Source organism: Mixophyes fleayi, chromosome 4, assembly GCF_038048845.1.
Source record: "Mixophyes fleayi isolate aMixFle1 chromosome 4, aMixFle1.hap1, whole genome shotgun sequence".
Taxonomy (NCBI): domain Eukaryota; kingdom Metazoa; phylum Chordata; class Amphibia; order Anura; family Limnodynastidae; genus Mixophyes; species Mixophyes fleayi.
Window position 1 is genome coordinate 130,457,359 of NC_134405.1, and position 16,585 is coordinate 130,473,943.

A 16,585-nucleotide genomic window follows, 5' to 3' on the forward strand; every position below is an offset into this window, starting at 1 on the left:
TCAGAAATACGAGTCATACTCCATGTTTTGTGAAAAAAGTTGATCCAAACTATACCGTTTTAAAAGTGAATAAAACAAAATAATTTGAATTAATGATTGAGAAAAGACAGAGAACCTGGATTAGAATAAAAGCTCACACTGCATCTATATATAAATCCCCTCGCAAAATACTGTGCTTTTCTCATACATGTGAAAACGAAAGTGCAGCTAGCGTGTCTCTCCCAAGATGGCGCTGCAGCGCCTCCAATGTAAACCGGTAGAAACACGTAAGGAAAAAGCGTCCCTCAATTTGAAGTCTGTGCTTGTTGTTGCTATGGCGCGATGACGTAGATGTTGTGAGCCGCACGTGGTGCTGTAGGCGCAGACAGCTGGAAATGGAGGCGGCTGGAGAGCTGAGATGGTGAGACAGGGAGCTTGGTGAATGTCAGACATAGTGGCATAGGGTAATCTGTGAGAGTGGCCATTAAGACATGGTTGTCAACTGTCTCTAATTTCTAGGGACAGTCCCAAGTTTTAAAGATGTGTCCCTGGGCATGAACCTGTTGTTTTTGTTTTGTTTTTTGTAAATATAGACCAATGTTCAAACTGTTCCTTTTATTCTGTATATTAGATTCATTTCTCACTATGTATTCTTTTGGATTTATGTGCTAAATCTCAATGTGGATTATTAAAAACTGCAGATTTCACAAATGTAAAAGTGACATTATAACAAAGTTCAATAAAGGTGTAGTTATAGGAATTGCTTTGTTGCTTCAGTTCAGCAGCAAAGTGTCACAGGAATTTATCTTAAAATGTTAACTGTAATCTAGATCAATGTTTCTTAAACCTGCTCCTCAGGACCCCTAACAGTACATGTTTTCCATGTCGCCTTGCGTTGGCACAGGTGTAGTCATTACTGAGAGGCACATTGTAACAGATCCACAGGTGATAGAATTATTTCTCTTGTTACTTGGGAAAACATCCTGAGGCATGGCCGGATTAAGGGGGGGGCACGTGCCCCGGGCCCCCCTCTCTCCGAGGGCCCCCCGCCACCTGCAATACCCTCTCTGCTTACAGCTCACCCCCACCGCCCACATAACCCCCTCTGCTAACAGCAGCCGCGGTGCTGCTGACACAGAGTGGGCGCATGCGTCAGTGTGGACCCCACCGACCGCCGCATCTGACAGCTGTCAGTTGCGGCATTTGCTGTCAGACAGTAACTGTCAGCAGGCTGTCAGATGGTTGATACGGCGGCTGGCGGGGTCCACTCTGACGCATGCGCCCTCTCTGTGCATTTTACTATTAGAGATCCTCTGCTGCCGACTGGGTATTATTTAAAGAGTGTGTGGCATTACCATCGGAATCTTGACTTTTAATTACATTGTTACTACAAAATAATCCAATCCAGTTTGTCAGGCTTCAGGTAAGTAGTGTCCTATGCTTACCTGAAGCAACTTATACCTCCATACAAAATAATGTTATAAACTATTCACATTCCTCCTGTATAGCTGTATAGCTATGTACTGTTTGTATGAGACCGCAGTATGCACAGATGCCAACATATAGAGTGGGTAATTTTTTGGCTGGCTGCTATATACTGAAAGTAAATTAACATAATATTGGAAAGTTGTCTAGTGCTGGAGTTTAAAATCTGACTTATGCCTAGTCACACATGCACTATAAAATTAATAGCATGCAGATATGCAGTATGGATCTAAGCTGAATTGTATGCAGAGCCGCTGTATAGATCTAAGCTAAATAGTAGCAGACCTGCAGTATGAATCTAAGCTGAATAGTAGCTGACATGCAGTATGGACCTGAACTGAATAGTAGCTGACATCAGTATGGACCTGGACTGAATAGTAGCAGACATGCTGTATGGATCGATTTCTACAGTGTTCTATTTTTGTTACTTTTTTGCATAAAACATGTGGGGGTTTAATCGCTAGAACGGAAGACTCTAGGAGGTACATTTCCTAAACTACGGGTTTGAAAAAGTGGAGATGTTGCCTATAGCAACCAATCAGAAACTAGCTGTCATTTTGTAAAATGTACTAAGTAAATATACCCCTAGGATGGAAACTTACTAAAGAGCATTTTTGTTGCAGTATGCAACATACAGTATATTAACAAGCGGTTTGAGGGTAAAAATTCAAGCCACATGCGTGGTGTGGCTGTTTGCAAACACCTAAACCAAATGCAGTGTAAGAGAAACTGCCAGAAAAAAGGACAAATTTTTTAGGCACAGTTTTGATAAATGAAACAGCTCAAACAGCATGTTGTTTGAGCTACAGTATCTGACTTTTCAGAACAGAGAGGAGACATCACTTATTAATTATTGGGCGATAAATACTTATTAAGGAGGCAAAATTAATTTTCTACTTTTAGTAAGGGCAATACTTTATGATGGGGGCAACAATATATTTATATATATATGTATATATATATATATATATATATATATATACATACACACACATACATAGGTATATATATATATATATATATATATATATTTAAACATTTGGCAGGCTTTGATAATTACTGTAAAAATGATTAATAAAATAGAGGGTCCTGCATGATAGAGATATATATATATATATATATATATATATATATATATATATATATATATATATATATATATATATATATGTGTGTGTGTGTATGTAGTGGATGCAGAGGGGACCATAGTGTGTGGATGCAGGGGCACAGAGTGTGTGGAGATGAAGGAGGGCACAGAGTGTGGAGATGAAGGAGGGCACAGAGTGAGTTAGCTGTAAATTATTCTTTGACAGAAATATAATAGAAAAAAAAATATTAAAATATTATTTTCACTTGGATTCATGTGTATTATTTTTGGAAACAACTTACTAAGTATTTCTGTCCTGACCTAAATACTTATTACGTTATTTTGACCCAACTACTTATAAAACGGGACTGCTCGGTAATTATTTTGGAGGGGTGCCTTGAAAAAATTATGGAGACTCTTAAGGGTGCCGCAAACTGCAAAAGTTTGGGAACCACTGCCTTAATTTTAGATCTTAGGGGCCCCCCTGTCTTAAGTGCCCCGGGCCCCCCAAAGCCTTAATCCAGCTCTGTCCTGAGGACTGGATTTGAGAAGCACTGTGTTAGAGTATGGAGCAAGCGTGTTGTATGTGCCAGTTGTAATTGTTTATGGATAAGTTGTGTTTGTCAGTTCCATCCTTTTTTCCAATATAAAGGGGAAAGAAATCCCACGTTGGGCCACACCAAACTTAAATTGCACACAGCACAGCTGCAAAAGGAGGGTGGTTATTGCTATTCCCCACTGTAATAGACCTGGAACAAACACTAATAGCAGTGCTGGAGTGTGATATAGAAGTAGGTGTCAAAAAAATAAAAATGATATATAATGTATTAAAACAATTGTTAACCTCTATCAAAAAAGCCAAGGCAGAATACATACAACGGTCAAACCAGAAATGTAGTAAAATACATTTTATTAGTTCATCATAATTATATCAATCTATGCAATACACAAGAATCACATGTGGTACCAGCCAATAAATATAAAAATATTAAATAACTCGGTAAACAAAAATTGTATCACTGTAAGTTGGTCAGTAGAGATCGTCTTATATATTTATTAAACGGATGGGACCCTCAGAATACTGGGTAGTAAGAGATCAATGTCAATTGATATAAGGGAGCTCTCTCCTACTTCCACTTGTCTCTTATGAATTGAATAGTTCTCCAAATGGAATGACCAGCAAATATAGGAATAAACGTTACCTGGATTAGCAAGCCTGCATATGTACAGATGAGGTAAATACAGGGGAATGAATCAATGGACATTTACCACCACTCTGGTGTTTTCATCTCCTCGTGGTTCTCTGGCTGTAGCTGTACTCTGTGGTATGTTCCGCACTGAGTTAATATAAAATATAAAATAAAAAAAGGGTGACTCGTTTCGTCTCTTGAAATGAGACTATCAAAAAAGCCAAGGCATTCACTTTGGCTTTGAGAAAGAGTCTAACATTCGTTTTAATACATAACTTTTATTTTTTTGACACCTACTTTTATATCGCACTCCAGCGCTGCTATTTGTGTTTGTTTCCACAACTTTTTTGCAAACAATTTTCATATGTTGAGCAGTGCTCTAATCAATTTAATGAATAGCATTTTGTTTTCATCCTTTCACCTAGATTGAAAAGGGTCCCCCTTGTCCTGTGAGGTGCCACTGAACATCGACTTGATGGCCAGCTATTACACTACAGAAAATCTCTGCTCAGTTTTCAAAATAAGTAGAGATTTTAGTAAAAAATCTGATGCGATGTCTCTGTGCACTGCTCCGGAGACACATCCCGTCACCTGACCACCAGTCTTGGCAGATGTGGGCAATATCCTCCAACATTTTCCATTATTATTGCAAAGTATTACAGTGCCCCCTCCCAGCTGCTTCTTAATGGCACCCGGCTGGCAACATTTTCTGGGGAGAGCACTGTGATCACTGATTAGTTGCTGTGGCACACATTTTTAAACTAAATGCAATGGCTGTAAATGACTTTGTTGCAGGTAGAGATTTCCGTAGACTGATCTCTCATATGCATCACAGTCAATAAGTCCAGCTCATCAACGGTGCTTGGTAGACTTTGTTTTATTGTTGTTTTATATCTGACAATTTAGTGTATTTCTTATTGTAGTGAAAAATATAATTGTTTTCTTCATTTGTCCTTTAAGTAAAACTTTATAATGGGCATTAATTGTTTTGAAAATATTTTAGGTTACAGCTAGATACCATCTTACGTCTTAAGAGATGCTGTTTTTTGTTGTTTTTATTATTGAAGTGCATAAATTGTCAGTTTACAATGATTGAGTACAATATGAGACACAAGTAAATGTAAATAGCAGTACAATTCAAAAACTAGAGTTGCATATATTCAAGTGAAAGCAGTGTACCTTATATGTAATCTTTATATAAAAAGTTATTAGCAAAGGCTAGGTAACCTGAGACATTGCATGAATCGTAAATAAATGTATTTGTATTCCTGGTAATCAAAGCTATAAAAACCAGAGCTGAAATCATCATCAGCTATTTATATTGCGCCACTAACTCCTCAGTGTTGTACAGAGAACTCGCATCAGTCCCTGTCTGTACTATGCAACTTTGACTGCTGCTCTGACATTCTAGTGTTGATTTTGAGATAATAGTGAAGGTTTCAGGTGAAGGGCTATCTAGGATACAGTCCCTGTAATTAAACATCAGCAACAGCTATTTATATAGCGCCACTAATTCTGCAGCGCTGTACAGAGAACTAAAATCAGTCCCTGCCCCATTGGAGCTTACAGTCTAAATTCCCTAACATACATATGCAGACAGAGATTGACTAAGGTCAATTTAGTAGCAGCCAGTTAACTTACTAGTATGTTTTTGGAGTGTAGGAAGCCCACACAAACACGGGGAGAACATACAAAGTCTACACAGATAATGCCATGGTCAGAAATCAAACTCGTGACCCCTGTGCTAACCACTCATCCACCGTGCTGCCCAGAAACGATGTCTCAAACCATTCAGAAGAGACAGTGTGACATGGCATAGGGAGACCAACACGTTTGGCGGGGATTATAAAAATACATGAGTAGGTCTTGTATGTATAGGCGAGTATTCTACCATGCAGTGTGTCAAAAGCAGCTCCAGACCTTTTCCTTTGTGAAGGTGGGAAATATATGAATGAAGCTTTTGCCACATTTTTTTTTTAAAAAAAAATAATTTGTATGTATTTATTTTTGAAACAAGTCTATTCTGAAAACATGTTGAAGTTTTTCTCTAAACAAATAAAGAGGGGGAACATTCTGTATCCACATTTGGGGATTCTTTGTCTTGCAGCTACCAAAATAACAAATAAATAAATAAATAAAGAGACTTTTTTGCTGCCTTTCAACAAGATATGAAAATTATGTGTGAGCACTTGTAACCTAGAATTAATTGCATCTAATAAAGTATAAAATCTGAAGGCTAATGCTCTAAAGAGTAGCAAGGAGTTTGCCTAATGATTAGTAGAGTAGTGTACTAGGGTATATGTTGTTCTTTCAGGAGTGTAAGTTGCGGTAGGCTGCATGTCCTGGGATTTTGACGGGAAAACCATTTATAGGCCCTAACAGTCCGGTGGACGGAACTGACCAGGCTCATTATTGGTATAGACCCAGTCCTAATCTCTAACTTGATATTTATCGATAGATGTGAATGCCTTGTAGCCATGCCACATGGCTGACGATGTAAGAGCTCAAGACAGAGTAGGTATAAAAATGGTCCATCTTGGATACCCACCCCTCAGAAGTCAAAGGACACTAGAAATCAAGTAAATGATTATGTAGGTTGGGCTGATCTCCTAAATAAAGAATGAAATACAAACATAATTAGAATAGTGAGAGCTAACTAGATATAGTACACATAGGAATAATAGAAGACTCCAATATAGATTGTAATGAAATTATTGAATGAGAACTGAGCCAATAACAGAGAAGGATAATACTGAGAGACAAAATACAAGTAGAAGGGAAAGTGAGAAACAGAGTGATGACAACATGTGATATTTATAGTAATAAAGAAAAACTATATAGAGAATAGAAACAAGAAAACAACAAACATTAGAAAATTAGGAGAAATGTAGATAAATGAAAAGTAACAACTTAAATATATAATAAACAAAAATGTTTCAATTAAATTCTCAATTCTCCCAGTGATTTATATCAAGAAAGGGCATGTTTAAAATGACAAAATATTAAATATAACAGATTTCCAGATGTAATAACATCTGAAATGCACTATAACTTGAAGTGATTTATCTTTATTGATAGTAAAAGAGGGTAATAACTAATTGGAAAACCTGAAAAGGCAGGTTTGTAACATGAATGAGTGTATTTCATTGCAATACCTGCCAGACTTATGAGTTCTGAATTATATGTATTATAGCTGTGCATATTTATTTTCCTGTAACCTCAGTAACATTGCAATTTGACCTTTGTTTTCAGTAGCCCAGCATATCCGTGGTACGCATGAAAATTGATTCTAACATAAAAACACATACTACTTCTATTCTTTTGAGCTCTTCCAACTTCCAGAAAGTTAAATAGTGTGTAACTTTTGCTTTGGGGTACTCGTCTTTTAAAAGCAGCATTTTCATTTGTCAGAACAGTAGATATTATTGAAGTTGTCTGTCCTTTTGAAGCAGAAGATCTCAGTTTGGACTGTGATCTCTTATGGGACAATTACTGTAGTAGGATTTGTGCTCTCACAGTATTTATGCTGTGGGCGACATAAGTGATGTATACATACACATGCTTGATGCTTGCACTATTGGCAAACAATGAAGCAGAAAATTGTCTTGGGAGACTGAGAGGGAAGCCCTGCATTAGAGCTTATCATATAAAATTACACCGTACTGTCTTGTATTTGGAATTCCCACTGATATGCTTTCCCAGTAAAATACCACAGCTTAAATTGATACACGTGTCACTGACCATCTTTATAGTAAAAACAAGTTGTGTTCACTAATAGACCTTTCACACAGAGGCATGGACCCAGGAATAACCCAGGCCGTGTGTCTGTGTGAATGGGGTGACCCTGGTGGCGCCCAGGGTTTTTTTACGGGTTGAAGCGTCATAGCTGCTCTCTGAAAGGTGTTCTTGGGCAATTTGACCCGGGTTCAGTTAAAAGCAGCTCATTGAGGGGTCTGAACATGAAATGCAGACTCAGATCCAGTGTGAATGGTGGTAATGCAGCATATACCCAGGGTCAAAGTGCAGTGTGGTTGCAACAGTGTTCATTATCCTGTGTCTGACCCGGGATTTTGGTATGAAAGGGGTATTAGATATCCACTCATTCTTTCTCAGTGTGGTTTCCATATGAATGTTTACTATAATCACATGTGTTTGAGTTGTTCATATCAACCTCAAATGTATTTTCTTTTCTCCACAGGGATATTGAACCTTACAATGGCAGAAACAATTTTTTCACCCGAGAATCTTATGATAAATATTGCCTGGGTCCATCACTTGCTGAACTCTTACTACTCTCCAACAAGTACAGTCATTTTTCTTTTATTATGCTAAAGTTTTTAATTTAAGCCAAATAGTCAATTTGATATATTTGCTCTGATTTATTTAGAAATGTAATAAATACCCAATATATTGTTTCACATGTCTGTGCAGTTGCAATGGCTGTCTCACTTCCCCAATTTGCACATGCACACCTTAATCTAAAATAATGGTGTGTATACACATGCCACTTTCTGGGGTCAATGACCATGAAGAGTTTTATATTCTACATGTTCTCTAGCTGAACCCCTTCTTTGAGTCCCAGGGGGCTCTAGGAAAGGGGACCAGCACTGCTGCTCTTATACCCATGTGAGGAATCTATTTGAAGCAGTTCAAATAGTGTCCATCCTCTCTCACTCACTCATCCTGCAGAGTTCATGTGAGCCTTGCACGGAGATGCTGTGAGGATCTTCCGTCTCCTTTTCCTAGCACTTAGGAAAAGCTGCTCAGACACTGCTGGGCCCACTGATATACTACACCACTATGGGCAATATTTCACTCTTATTAACTTTAAACATTTAAAACATTTTTAACTACTTTCTAGATGGGTGCACCGTAACAAACGTTACATTTATATTTAACACAAGACGCCCTTGCATCAGACTTTAAATTAAAATAGTCCCACATCATGTGTGCAGATGGAACAGTGGTCCCTGCCACCTCGTGAAAATGCATAATTTCATCGGTAACATTCATTTGGGCCTCGGTGACATAACCGCTTCCTAGTGAATTGATAGGCTGCCTTCTGATGGCTTTTGAGTTAATCCATAAAATGACTGCCTCCAGTGAGTGTAGGTGACTGACGCACTTTAAGACAAGCTTGGTTTGATTACATTTTTTTTACAATTACAGTACACCCAAAGTCCTAGTCATAAGTTATTGCTTAGTTAGTGACATAAATATGGTAGCAATTTTATGGAAATTTGCCAATGCAAGTATAAATGTAAGCAATGTTCTCTGTGCTGAATAACTTATGATCACAAGTTTTGCTGAACAGTTACTGAAAAATAAAACTGAAACTGAGCTCTGCTTATAAAAAGGATGTGTTTAAAGCTGGCCGCGCACACACATCACAGGTCGTTTCAGGCAATCGACTGAGTGTGTGGCCCCAAATCAACTGCGATTGCCAACAGGATCATTATTGGGCATGGCGGAAAACGTGTTCAGGAGGATGATGCTATTGACCTGTGTATATGTTTATCTCCCATTTGCACGAACAGTCTGCAATAAGGCCAGAAGTGATAAAGCTACTGTTCAAACCAAGAACAAACAATCTCATGTACTTTGGGCTGCCTACATGTGTGGTTAGATTGATTCTGTCGCTTGACTTGGGTTACTGGCAGGATCAGCTTGTGTGTCGGCATCAAACGTTTAATATTAGTTTATTGTGACATATGTCCTGTAAAATATGTTCTTTGGCCCTTAAGGGTAGAAGGTATAATGTATGTATAGCTACTGAGATGTCATGTCTAGCTTGCAAGAGGGAGAACTTTTTTTTTTTTTCTTTTATTTTGCCACTTGGATTTTGATGTGTGATATGTACCATGATGTTACACAAACATGATGATTGAGTAAAGAAAAAGTCACTTGAATATATACATTACATATAGTTCTTCAAAGTTATGATTTTTGCTGCGTTGAAACAAATGTCACAATCATATTTTTACAGACATAGAGGGCCTAATTTATCTTCAAATGCAATGTGAGCGCTGCGTGAGTTTAAATCCCCCCCCCCCAAAAAAAAAATTGCACGTAAACTTGTACGCACGTACGTCTATATTCAAATATAAGCGGATCTTCCTTTTGCATCTGGGTATAAGTGTGCTCTGGCTATACATTATTTGCCATATGTAGACAGACAGAACACAATGCAGGCAACACACATGCATATGTGCAATATAAAGTCCCATCAGAATGCATGCATAATAAAAAGATTTTTATAAAAGAAATTACCAACTCTTAATACTATAATCATTAAAAAAAAACAACAACAATTTTTTACATTATATACATAAAAATCAGGATTTTCTCTTCCTTGCATACACATGTTCTGTGCTATCTAGTGGCATACTTACGTGTCAGTCAGCACTGTAGCTGGTGCAAATGATACAGTGAATAAACAGATTCATACAAAACGACCAGAGCTTGAATAGGACACATTGGCATTGGCACGCCCTTACTGTTAATTGCCTACGTTCACATGCCCCTTCCCTTGAATTGCATGCAATTGTGTTTATAGGTGTAAAGTCCGTTTCTAAACATGCGCAGAGCAAAGGGACATGAGCGCGAAGATAAATCGTGCTCAGAGTGCCTTGTTGTACGTGAAAAGGCACCTATATGTCGTCCTAGCCCATAGATGGGTGCACGGCTGCACCTTGCTTTTGTGAACTGCCCCTTAGAAAATGGGGATGTGTTTACTTTGCAGGAGTGCAGGACTTGATGATGCATTTGGAAAGAATAATAAAGTAATTTCAAGTCCTGTATACTACTACTTTAAGACCACAACATTTATTAATTTAGACTTTTTGACCCCCCCCCCGCCCCTCTTAAATTATTGTTTCTTAGAATCCTATTTATATCTTAAATGAATCGTGCACTGACAATACATTAAAGCTGGGTACACACTACACTGTTTTCATCCAATAATCGGCTCAAACAGCCGACATACGACCGCTAGTTCAAAAGTCGGGTCAGTGTGTGCAGTGACACGATGGTCGCCTCATTTGGTTGGTCGTACCGTTTAATATTTTCGTTCCAATCTCGTTTCCGCTGTGTAGTGTGTATAAACTTCCGACCTATCCACAACAGTGAGTATGAAATTACAGTCATTGCTCACGACAACATGGCTGTAAAAAGTCGCTAAAGGGACGTCCGCTCTTCCCTTTATCCGTTTATCGCATGTAAAATTGCTCGGCATAAAAAGTTGGTCGAAATTTCTGTAGTGTGTACCCAGCTTTAGTACTGTCTTTATTACGCAGCACTTTTGTGTTTAAATGTCTTAATTACATAAGTTTTTGGGTCATTCCATGTCGGTTCAACCAGTGTTGTCCACCACCCATCTCAGATTTCTACGAAATTTTTTTAGTTAAGAGATGATGTCAAAACAACTATTTCTGCCAAATATCTCGACTGTCAAATAAACTTTATCCAGTTTATTTGAAGTATCGTGGGTGTTTATTAAGGAATGGCCAAAAAATTTGGACCCCTAAGGTAACTCTTCCTCCCAAATCCAAACCAAATTACTTTATCTGCCTCATGTTTTCCGTTACAGCAAAAACGCATGTTTTTCGTATAGAATTAAAAAACGCTAGGTTCAATTGACATTAGGGATCACATTTTTGGGGGGGGTTTAAAAAAAGGTATAAATTACTACCACAAAAAAAATCAGCAGGTTACTCTCTCATAGTGGAGAAAAAAAATAATGAAGTTGATGTTTGATTACTGTTGTACCGCATACATAATTTACATATTGTTTAAAAACCATACCAAAAAAGTGAACTAAACTGTGGCAATAGGATAAAACTCCCATACAGGAAATTAAACAAACAGAAACTGATGGGAAGGGGATTCCCTTTAGAGAGACCAAAACTGTAACTTTCCAGAGAAAGAGAGAGGGAGACACAGAAAGAGTCAATCATGGCAGCTGCTCATTTATTAGGACTGCCATATTACTATCTACTCAAAAACCATTGGATTACATAGCTGGGACCACTTTACAGATGAAGAAAAATAACTTTATTCTGAGAACTGAAGTTTCAAATGCAGAACCAATGATCCTGAAACCTCAGTCTGCTACCATCATGAAAAGCTTCTGCTGCTAAGATATGAAGAATTTCAGAAAACATGCTGTAATCCTTTCTTGTCTCACAAAAAAGGAGCCAGAAATAGCTTAAAAGTTATGTCACTGAAGTGGACCAAAGAACATGGTGACTGTCAGCTTGTATATTTAAGGCAAGATGATTCTGACACTTCAAACTGTGTGAGTCTGTGCGTTATTAGCGATACCCATGACCATGTAGCTTTAACTGTGCATGCCTTCATTACGGTAGTTATGAAACACTTCGCGAAACTATTGTTAAAATTGGAGTATGTTTTCTACTTTAATGATGGTGCTAGTGCATAATACAAGAACTGCAAAAACTTTTTTAACTTATGCTTGCATAAGGATGACTTCAGCATTCAAGCAGAATGAATTTTTTTGCCACATCTCATGGGGAAGAGTCCATTTGATGGCATCAGCGTCGGCGGGTAGCCTGTCTAATGACCAATAGGCCCGGCCTAGTTGAAGCTCCGCCCCCTCCACTGTCAGGGAGGAGCTTACAGAGAAGACGTCACTTGCGATGGCGGCAGCGATACTTCAGTAACAAACGCTACCGCGCAGGTGCAGAGAGACGGCTCTCTGCACCTACGCGGTAGTGTTTTTCACTTTCAGCAGGGTAGTTCACCTTGCCGCGGCCGCCCAGAGGAGCAGGATGCCGGAGTTTTCCACAGACAGAGGAGACAGGTAAATGAGTGCCCGCTCCCAAGCCAGCCAGCCTTTTTTTTTTTTTTTTTTTGTATGGGAAGTAAGTAATTGAGCTCCTATGCAGCATCCATCCCTCACACTCTCACCCATGGGGGAGGCTGTGAATCTGCACTGTGTCCCCCAAGCAGAATTTGCTGTTGGGAGAGTTTTATTTTTGGTGAACAGATGCAAATCTGATTTATAGAAATGACATTAAAGTCCATAGCCCCTCCAATACACCCCAGATAATGCACTGAGCAGTTTCTCTCCTTTACTGTGTCCTGGTAACATTTAAAGCAAAGCTGTTATTTACTTAAAACTTTTCAATTTGCCATCTAAATGTTAATACCATTGAATGTTAATGACATGTATCAGGTATTTGTTGTAATGCTCATTCTCTTTAGATTTGACATTTTCTTCCATTAGTGTAACTCACTGTAGAGGAATCAAAGCTAATATATGACTATTTGCTGTGGTTTATGTCCACTATTTGTGTCAAGATTAAGTTCTAGCAGCTTTAGCACTCTATTGCTAAAATATTAATATTATTGTCCATCTTACTTACATATAACATCTTGGCACCTGCAAACACCTCGTGTGGAGAACTAAAAACAACTCTTTTTTTACCCCTTAAGGGTGTACACTCACTAGAGCCAAATGATAATCAGGCATGTCACGAAGTATCTAGATCTTCCTTTCTGATCCTGATATGAACCATCCGATTCCACTCGTCCGTTTATAAAAATGAAAAGAAAGAGCAATGCTCCATAGTGTAAAATCCTCAGACACTTTATTATAAACACATAAAAAACGAGGCCGTCATAAACAAATAACTCCTCACATATAATCTTCCTTAAAACAAGCTCCTACAGCGAGGATGGGTGGCCTCTTACCCCTTTCCGGAAATCAGTGAGCGTGATGTTATATCACTCAGCATGGAGTGTCCCGGGCGAAACCCCTGCGATAGCTGACTTCCAGAGTAGTAGAGTCTTCACACCATACGGATCCCCGTTGGAGCGTCTGACGTCACTCACTGCCGACGCGTTTCGATTCAGAAATCTTTATCCAGGCATAGAATCGAAACGCGTCGGCAGTGAGTGACGTCAGACGCTCCAACGGGGATCCGTATGGTGTGAAGACTCTACTCCTCTGGAAGTCAGCTATCGCAGGGGTTTCGCCCGGGACACTCCATGCTGAGTGATATAACATCACGCTCACTGATTTCCGGAAAGGGGTAAGAGGCCACCCATCCTCGCTGTAGGAGCTTGTTTTAAGGAAGATTACATGTGAGGAGTTATTTGTTTATGACGGCCTCGTTTTTATGTGTTTATTATAAAGTGTCTGAGGATTTTACACTATGGAGCATTGCTCTTTCTTTTCATTTTTAGAAACGGACGAGTGGAATTGGATGGTTCATATCAGGATCAGAAAGGAAGATCTAGATACTTCGTGACATGCCTGATTATCATTTGGCTCTAGTGAGTGTACACCCTTAAGGGGTAAAAAAAGAGTTGTTTTTAGTTCTCCACACGAGGTGTTTGCATTTTATTATCTGATCACAAGGGCATACAAGGAAAAACGATGTCTGTTGTGTTTTTTCTGCTGTAAAAATCATTTGTTCTAGTAAGTGTATACCCTTAAGGGGTTTTAGGAATACTTCTTTTTCACGAGGTGTCTTTATTATTATATCTACACACGGGCTTAAAAGGATAGTGCTATTCCTTTAAAAATTACATGGCAAAAACAGGTTGCACTATGTTTGTTTTATATTTGTTTTACATATCCCTTTGATGAGTGAATACAGAGAAGCACACTGAATAAAGAGGAGTGGATACACCAAGGATATGAAAATTACCAAAAACTGAAAATATATGGACATTGAATTCCATTTATAACAGTATCTGGATTGTTTACCAATAGCGCCATTTCTGTTCACAATTTTGTTTAGATTCTATGTTGTATAAGCATGTTGAGGGGACTGTGCACTGTGATTTGAAAGGCTGCAATTGGATAGATTGCGCGGAGTATCTGACTATTTTATTGTATCTTGGCACCTGCGCCTGGGATTTATTCTATTAACCAAATAGAATGCAAGACAATAAATATTTCAAATAGTGGAGGAAAGGATCCACAAGTCTTTATACTGTGCCTTATAAGCTCAATACATGATGGGCAATAATAACATATGAGGCGAGGGTTGGAGGTAACAAAATGATGCACTTATCATAAGTAACAGTCTTGGTGCATTAGGAGACTACAGGAGCTGGTACTGGAGTTTCTTCCAAACCACAAGTGTTTTGTTAATGGGTCCCATGCAGTTCCCTACCAGTTGTCCTTCATTGCCTGACCACACCCCCTTTACTGACCACACCCACTTTTACAGTTGGCCACACCCCAATGGAGTGGGCCTCTATCCCTGCATTCCCCCGGTGGGCCCTTCATGCCCCAGTCCGACACTGGATGGCATTGAAGGGACAGTTAAACATCTAGCCACACGCACCAGTCTGCAAGCAGTGGAAACCCATCACATCTTGTACCTTTGGGCCTGGGCAAATAAAAATGTACCCGTTTTTTTTACGTGTCACAAAACGAAATACAAGACTGCAAAACCAAGCTGCATAGCCGTCTAGGAACAGCAAACAATGTGGCAGGGACACGTTCTCATCACAGATTTCAGACTATTCGTAATGATGAGCTAGACATATATCGATTGTCATCAGACAACATAAAGACAGGAGGAACAAAGTTAGTGTCACAATGACCGCAGTCACAAAAAATGTGGACAAAAGTGATCTGCAACCTGGAACATACATAGCAGCAGTGTATTATAACATCTGGTACATTGGGTATATCATTCAATGTAATGAGGAGGAACAAGATGTGCTGATACACTTCATGAAACCAATCAACAAATGTGCTGTCCTGGACTTCAAGAGATAAGTGTTTTGTTCCGTTACACAGAGGACGTGAATAAAAGGAAGTGCCTACTGTCCAAGGAAGTACTGGAAAGCAGTATACACTTTCTGCTGACACTTTAAGGAAAATTAGACCGTTACAAGTTCCAAACAAGGGGAAAATAATGAGATTGTTGACTCAACTTCAGTTAAGGACTTAAGTTATGTTAAAGTTTTTAAATTTCATGGCTTCTTGTGTTAATTATGTATGCTGTACAACAGTAATCGAACATCGACGTCATTATTTTTTATTCTCCACTATGAAACAGAGCACCCTGCTGTTTTTTTGTGTGGTAGTAATGTATAACTTTTTTAAACATCCCCCGGAAAATGGGATCCCTAATGTCAATTGAACCTAGCATTTTTAATTATATTCAAAAAACGAGCATTTTTGCCATAACGCAAAACATGAGGCAGATAAAGTAATTTGGTTTGGATTCGGGAGGAAGAGTTACCTTAGGGGTCCAAATTTTTTGTCGATTCCTTAATAAACACCCGTGATACTTCAAATAAACTGGATAAAGAAGCCGCAATTAGTAAATTATTTAATAAATTGAAAAATCAATATTTAATCAACTAATTGTCAGACAGTCGAGATATTTGGCAGAAATAGTTCTTTAGACCTCCTCTCAACTAAAAAAAATGTTTTTTTGGGTGATCTGATGTGGAATGACCTTATTTGTTGTTATGCCTACCCACATTGAAAGCAGTTGAATGGTTCATAAATTGTCCCATTGAAAGTATAAGATGACTACTGATTGCTGGCAGCCTCTGAGACCTGTAAACCTAACAGGGAGAAAGAGATTCTGTGGCCATCTTGTAAGACGTCCCTTATATGCACCTTTTTTGCTCCCCTTGAATCTCATTTACCGTATATACTCGAGTATAAGTCGACCCGAATATAAGCCGAGGCACCTAATTTTACTACATAAAACTGGGAAAACTTATTGACTCGAGTATAAGCCTAGGGTGGAAAAGAACGCTAAATTAAAAACCTAAATGAAAATGATAGGTTCAATCTATGAAATCATTTCTAGCTAGAGGACAAGGAACATTCATAAATGATTAT

At 38.6% G+C, this 16,585-nt stretch overlaps 1 protein-coding gene across 5 annotated transcripts in view; it reads left to right on the forward strand.

Moving 5' to 3' along the window:
• Nucleotides 1-294: 294 nt before the first annotated feature.
• The window catches only part of ICE2 (interactor of little elongation complex ELL subunit 2), a 97,105-nt gene continuing 80,814 nt past the window's right edge, over nt 295-16,585 (forward strand). For all 5 annotated transcript variants that reach the window (XM_075208268.1, XM_075208269.1, XM_075208270.1 and 2 more), the window contains exons 1-2: nt 295-400; nt 7,940-8,044. In XM_075208268.1, coding sequence (XP_075064369.1) covers nt 375-400; nt 7,940-8,044 — 131 coding nt within the window. In that variant the 5' untranslated portion in view covers nt 295-374. The remainder of the gene's footprint in view (nt 401-7,939; nt 8,045-16,585) is intronic.